The 7,213-nt window shown below is 51.0% G+C and overlaps 1 protein-coding gene across 1 annotated transcript in view; it reads left to right on the plus strand.

The window, feature by feature from the left end:
* Positions 1–108: 108 nt before the first annotated feature.
* The window catches only part of LOC119417981 (sorting nexin-14), a 22,455-nt gene continuing 15,350 nt past the window's right edge, over positions 109–7,213 (plus strand). The window contains exons 1-10 of the mRNA XM_037685228.1: positions 109–228; positions 307–350; positions 424–511; positions 833–917; positions 1,008–1,164; positions 1,383–1,458; positions 2,067–2,111; positions 6,290–6,370; positions 6,452–6,566; positions 6,640–6,795. Coding sequence (XP_037541156.1) covers positions 109–228; positions 307–350; positions 424–511; positions 833–917; positions 1,008–1,164; positions 1,383–1,458; positions 2,067–2,111; positions 6,290–6,370; positions 6,452–6,566; positions 6,640–6,795 — 967 coding nt within the window. The remainder of the gene's footprint in view (positions 229–306; positions 351–423; positions 512–832; positions 918–1,007; positions 1,165–1,382; positions 1,459–2,066; positions 2,112–6,289; positions 6,371–6,451; positions 6,567–6,639; positions 6,796–7,213) is intronic.

Raw genomic sequence — 7,213 nt, forward strand, 5'->3', positions numbered from 1 at the left:
TCATCCAACACGAAACACTGGATTCATCCAACACGAAACACTGGATTAATTCTTTATTGTATTTCATGTATTTCTTTCAGTGTTTAAATATTCAGACTGTGGCTGAACATGTTGGTTCTGATGTTTTGGATCACGTTTGTTGTTCCCAGGCCGACCCTGCTCCTTGAGAACTACCAGCCTTGGCTGAACCTGAAGGTTCACTCCAAAGTGGACGCGTCAGTAGCTGAGGTACCTTCAATGTGAACACACCTTGATCACGGTCCATGTCGAAACGTCCAGATGTGATGATGTTTCTGTCTCCTGCAGGTGTTTGAGCTGGTTCTGGAGAAGTTTGTGTTCCCCTGGTATCGGTGAGATGACCCCGAGAGGAGTTTAATTTAAACAGACACCTGACGATTCATTAACCTGACTGTCTGGTTTCAGGGAAATCACGGATGACGAGGCGTGTTTAGACCAAGTCCGGATGATTTTTCGCTTCTTTGCATCAGTGCTCATCCGCCGAGCACAGAAGGTGACACTTCACCGTGGTGGTCCTTTTCTAAAACCTGCAGGAACATCAGTATTTCAATTAAAAAGAGGTTTCAAATATTACAAAAGCTTAACTGGCTGTTCTCCTAAATGTCTCTTTATGTAAACCTGCATTAAGAAACATCTCCTCAACGTTCCTCGTGTAGATCCTGTTGTTTGATCTTAATCTTAATGATAAAAGAATCTTCAGCTGATGGAGCTGAATTCTTCTTGACGGATCAGTTTTTTATCTAAAATGTCAGACAAACGGCGACGGGAGGCGTTTGTCTCTCTGTTGATGTTTCTCCTCCGATCCGTGTGGCAGGTCGACGTCCCGGCGGTGTTTGCAGACAAAGTGATGAAGGCTGCCATGAAGCACATCGAAATTATTACCAAAGCTCAAGCAAAAGGTGCGAACGCCTTCCACAGGAGGTCCTGTCAGCGAGCGCACCTGCTGCCGTCAGGTCTGAACCAAGTTTCGTTTGTTTCTGGTCGAGCAGTGAAGGCTGGGCAGAGTTTGGAGCAGGCAGCTCTGGAGGAGTACGGCAGCAGCCTCCACGTCGCTCTGCACAGCCGGAAAGACGAGCTGCTCTACCTGAGGACGCTGACACAGATGCTGTTTCCCTACGTCTTACCTCCCAAAGCCAGCGACTGCAGGTACGCTGCCGCCAGCCTGCCTCGCCGGTCCGTCCAAACGGTCGAGTGCAGACTGGTGTCCAGTTTTAGTAAAAGTGATGATTAATACAAGCTAACGGCTAGTCTGACCAATGTGCAGTCTTAAAACGACTCCAGAACCCCACGTGAGAACGTCTGGACTAAAATATTTCCTGTATTGAACACTTTGTACAGCACAGTAATGTCCTGGTTCTGTTCAGGTCTCTGGCTCTGCTGCTGCGGGAGGTGATGGCTGGTTCCGTCATCCTGCCCACCTTGGACTTCATGGCCGACCCTGTAAGTCCAACTGGATCTTCCTCACGCCTAACCACAAAGGAACAGAATAAATCCATGTTTAAGGCTGTAAAACATCAAAACTGATGAAGCAACACAGAATCAGTCCAGTACTTACCCAGTCATTACCAGGCAGTACCAGTCAGGTACCGGTCAGTACCATCCAGTACCAGTCAGGTACCGGTTAGTACCAGACAGTACCAGTCAGGTACCGGTCAGTACCAGCCAGTACCAGACAGTACCAGTCAGGTACCGGTTAGTACCAGACAGTACCAGTCAGGTACCGGTCAGTACCAGCCAGTACCAGACAGTACCAGACAGTACCGATCAGGTACTGGTCAGTACCAGGTACCGGTCAGTACCAGTCAGTACCAGTCAGGTACCGGTCAGTACTGGTCAGTACCAGTAGGGTACCAGTCAGTACCAGTCAGGTACCAGTCAGGTACCGGTCAGTACCAGTAAGGTACCAGTCAGGTACCAGTCAGTACCGGTCAGTACCAGTAAGGTACCAGTCAGTACCAGTAAGGTACCAGTCAGTGGACAGTTTTCATAAAGTTTTCTGTGTTGATGTTTTTCAACTCATATTTTTTGATCGTGTCTCGTTGTTTCAGGACAACGTGAACCTCATGGTGCTTATCTTTGTCGACGACACTCCGGTAAGTCGGACCGTTGCTGGCTTCAGAAAATATTCACACCTGCATCTCTTTTGGTAGTTTTGTGTTGTTTGTGTATTTTTAAACTGCGATCTGTACCCCATAATAACCCCATAATAACCCCATAATGAGAAATTATTATACAGTAGTCCCTCGTTTATCGTGGGGGATCTGTACCCTAAAGCCTTGTGACAAGTGAAAAACCGTGAAGTAGGAATAGTAGTACAAGTAGTCTGCCTCAATGCTCACGTGGGCAATGGCAGTGAGACCTGGAGGGGTGTGGTTGGGAGGAACGGCCCCCCTGATCTGAACCCGAGTGGTGTACTGTTATTGGACTTCTGTGCTCATCATGGATTGTCTATAACGAACACCACATTCAAGCATAAGGGTGTCCATATGTGCTCTGGGCACCAGGACACCCTAGGCCGCAGTTCGTTGATCGACTTTGTCATCGTCTCATCTGATCTGCGGCCACATGTCTTGGACACTCGGGTGAAGAGAGGGGCGGAGCTGTCCACTGATCACTACCTGGTGGTGAGTTGGCTCCGATGGTGGGGGAGGATGCCGGTCAGACCTGACAGACCCAAACGTATTGTGAGGGTTTACTGGGAACATCTGGCAGAGTCTCCTGTGAAACAGAGTTTTAACTCCCACCTCCGGGAGAACTTTGAACATGTTCCGAGGGAGGTGGGGGACATTGAGTCCGAGTGGGCCATGTTCCGTGCCTCTATTGTCGAGGCGGCTTACTGGAGCTGGAGCTGCAAGGTTGTCGGTGCCTGTCGCGGTGGCAACCCTCGAACCCGATGGTGGACACCGTTGGTGAGGGATGCTGTCAGGCTGAAGAAGGAGTCCTATCGGGCCTTTTTGGCCTGTGGGACCCCGGAAGCAGCTGATGGGTACCGGCAGTCCAAGCGACATGCGTGGTCACTGAGGCAAAAACTTGGGTATGGGAGGAGTTCTGAGAAGCCATGGAGAATGACTTCCGCACGGCTTCAAGGCGATTCTGGTCCACCATCCAACGTCTCAGGGGAGGAAAGCGGTATGCCACCAACACTGTTTATAGTGGGAGTGGTGTGCTGCTGACCTCAACTCGGGATGTCATGGGTCGGTGGGCAGAGTACTTTGAAGACCTCCTCAATCCCACCGGCACGTCTTCCACTGAGGAAGCGGAGCCTGGGGACTCTGGGTCGGGCCCTCCAATCTCTGGTGCTGAGGTCACCGAGGTGGTTAAAAAGCTCCTTGGTGGCAGGGCCCCAGGGGTGGATGAGATTTGCCCGGATTTCCTTAGGGCTCTGGATGTTGTAGGGTTGTGTTGGCTTACGCGACTCTGCAATAGTGCATGGACAATGGGGGAAGTTCCCCTGGATTGGCAGACCGGGGTGGTGGTCCCCCTATTCAAAAAGGGGGACCGTAGAGTGTGTTCCAACTACAGGGGGATCACGCTCTTAAGCCTCCCTGGTAAAGTCTATTCGGGGGTTCTGGAGAGGAGGGTTCGTTGGATAGTCGAACCTCGGATTCAGGAGGAGCAGTGCGGTTTTTGTCCTGGCCGTGGAACACTGGACCAGCTCTACACTCTCAGCAGGGTCCTGGAGGGTGCGTGGGAGTTTGCCCAACCAATCTACATGTGCTTTGTGGACTTGGAGAAGGCGTTCGACCGCATCCCTCTGTGAACCCTGTGGGGGGTACTCTGGGAGTATGGGGTACCGGGCCCTTTGATATGAGCTGTTAGGTCCCTGTATGATCGGTGTCAGAGCCTGTTTCGCATCGCCGGCAGTAAGTCGGGCTTGTTCCCAGTGAGAGCTGGACTCCGCCAAGGTTGCCCTTTGTCACCGATTCTGTTCATAACTTTTATGGACAGAATTTCTAGGCGCAGCCAATGTGTTGAGGGGATCCTTTTTGGTGGCCTTAGGATTGCGTCTCTGCTTTTTGCAGATGATGTGGTCTATTGGCTTCATCAGATCGTGATCTACAGCTTTCGCTGGAGCGGTTCGCAGCCGAGTGTGATGCGGCCGGGATGAAGATCAGTTCCTCCAAATCCAAGGCCATGGTCTTGAGCCGGAAAAGGGTAGAGTGCCCTCTCCAGGTCAGGGAGGAGGTCCTACCCCAAATGGAGGAGTTCAAGTATCTTGGGGTCTTGTTCACGAATGAGGGAAAAATGGAGCGTGAGATCGATAGGCGGTTAGGTGCAGCGTCTGCAGTGAAGCGGGCGCTGTACCGGTCTGTCGTGGTCAAGAGAGAGCTGAGTCAAAAGGCGAAGCTCTCAATTTACTGATCGATCTACGTTCCCACCCTCATCTATGGTCATGAGCTTTGGGTTGGGACCGAAAGAACGAGATCTCGGATACAAGCGGCCGAAATGAGTTTTCTCCGCAGGGTGTCTGGGCTCTCCCTCAGAGATAAGGTGAGAAGCTCGATCATCCGGGAGGGACTCAGAGTAGAGTCGCTGCTTCTCCACGTCGAGAGGAGCCAGTTGAGGTGGCTCGGGCATCTGTTTAGGATTCTTCCTGGACGCCTCCCTGGTGAGGTGTTCTGGACACGTCCCACCGGGAGGAGACCCAGAGGAAGACCCAGGACATGCTGGAGGGACTATGTTTCTCGGCTGGCATGGGAACGCCTCGTGATTCCCCCGGAGGAGCTGGCCCAAGTGGCTGGGGAGAGCGAAGTCTGGGCCTCCCTACTTAGGCCGCTACCCCCACGACCCGACCCCGGATAAGCGGAAGAAAATGGATGGATTGATGGATGGATGGTAGTCTGCCTCCTGCTGCACTGTGCCATCTGCCAGCGCTCTTGGCCACGCCCACTTCTCTGCTGCAGAGTGGAGATCAGCTGATCAGCTGTTGCAGGAAGCTTCTCTTGCAGTGTGGGCTGCACAAAGCTGCAGCAGGTGCTAAATAATTTAAAATAATTAATTTTAAATAAAATTCCATGCTGACCATGCGGCTCATCCATCAATCAGCCGATTGTGTGTCACGTCTACTTATTTTAAAAAACCTCGATAGAGCGAGTCCATGATAATTGAACCATGAAATAGTGAGGGACTACTGTAATGACAATTTTTAATAACATATAATATGTAAAATATGAATAATAAAAAATATATAATACCTTCATGAATTTTCAGACCTTTTGCAACAAAACTTGACAATTTCTGTCCAGTTCTTCTGGTGTCTGCTGAGAGGTTTTTGCAGCTGACCTGAGTCCACCTGACTGGACTTGGTGCATCTGTTTCTGTAGAAGACCTCCCAGATCACAGAGCAAAAACCAAACGCGCTCAGAGGATCTGTTAAAGCCGGTCCACCAGGGAGGCACGGTGGTGGCAGCACCATGAAACAGGCGGTTTTTAACGGTAGGGCTTGTAGCTCTCAGGGACAGGGTTCTTGTAAGGCACAGATCTGAAGAAGGGTCTGAGGGTCCCTCAGAGCTTAGTGGCCTCCATGGTTTAACAGAACCAGGACTCTTCCAGGAGCTGGTTTTTAATCCACACTAAGAGAGGAGACCAAGAAACTGATGGTAGCTCCGACTGAGCTTCAGAGATCATGTGTGGGGATGAGGCTAAGATCCAGAACCAGAACTGCAGTCTGGTTCTGGTCTTTATGGCAGAGTGGTCCAAAAGATCCTGCTCGATTCAGACTGAGAGAAACCATATCCTCTGGTCTGATGGAACCAAGACTGGATTGTCTGGTCTCAGTTCTGAATATTCTGTCTGGAGGACACAGCAGCTGCTCAGCACCATCCTCACATGGAAGCACGGTGGTGGCAGCATCATGATATGGGGTTGCAGGGACCTGAAAGTCCATTTAGGGTCAACAAACAGAAATGCCCTCAATGAAAACCTGTTCTGCAGAGCTCAGAACTCCAAACTGGACCAAAGTTCACAGAGAAGACCCACGGACCAGAGTTCCAACCAGAACCTTATCAAACGGGTCCACCAATGACCCCCATCCAACCAGACTGAGAGGATCTGTAGGGACCACCAATCCATAAAGCCCAAAGGCCAAAACTGCTGCAGAAGGTGCTTCAACTCAGGACAGAAGGTACAAGGACGTCCTGAAGCTGCTGAATGTTTCCTTCACCGCAGCCTGAAAACATCCAAACATCTCCGCTCAATATTTTCTGGAGACGGCTGAAAAAGTCTGGTCGAGTCTGACATGACTTAATGAAAGTTTGCTCTGTGTCTCCAGCCAGAAGCAGCCACAGAACCGCCGTCTCCGCTGGTTCCCTTCTTACATAAGTATGCCAACGTCAACAGCAAGAAGCCGTCGGTAAGTATCGGACCGATTCAGCACTGCTCACGAAGCTTCGGCTGTCACTTGAAACTTCTTTTCTGGTTTGGGCTTCTCCAGGTGCTGAAGTTGGAGCTGAAGGAGATCCGTGAGCAGCAGGACCTCCTGTTTCGCTTCATTAACTTCCTGAAGCAGGAAGGAGCTGTGCACGTGCTGCAGTTCTGCCTCGCCGTGGGTAAGATCACCACCCAGCCTCGTTTGTTCAGCGGCTGAGTCAGGCTAATCATCTGAGTCCTGCGGTCTTCCAGAGGAGTTCAACAACAAGATCCTGAGTCCAGAGCTGAACGACCCGGAGCTACAGCGTCTCCATGCCGAGGTGGTGCACATCCACGAGACCTACTGCCTGGACGAAAGCATCGACAAGATCAACTTCGACTCGTTGATCATGGAGGAGATCAGGAACAGTAAGACATCCTGTCTTTGTTGGTCTGTAAGCAAAATATCTCAAGACCCACTGGATAAACTGAAGAAATCCTCGAAGTAATCATTGGTTGGACATCTGCAGCTGTCAACCCAATTCAAGATGGCCGAGGAGAGAGGGGAAGGGGACAGAGACCGTAATGACCCTCAGGTGGGGGGAGACAAATAGACTGATGACCATCAGGAGGGACGGAGGGGAGGGAGACAGAGATCGTAATGACCCTCAGGTGGGGGGAGACAAATAGACTGATGACCATCAGGAGGGAGTGAGAGACAGAGTCTGTAATGACCCTCAGGTGGGGGGAGACAAAGAGACTGATGTCTCTCAGGGTGGATTGGAGGGAGACAGACCTTAGTGACCCTCAGGTGGGGGGGAGACAAATAGACTGATGACCATCAGGA

The sequence above is a fragment of the Nematolebias whitei genome, chromosome 12 (genome assembly GCF_014905685.2).
Source record: "Nematolebias whitei isolate Nwh7 chromosome 12, NemWhi1, whole genome shotgun sequence".
Classification (NCBI taxonomy): Eukaryota; Metazoa; Chordata; class Actinopteri; order Cyprinodontiformes; family Rivulidae; genus Nematolebias; species Nematolebias whitei.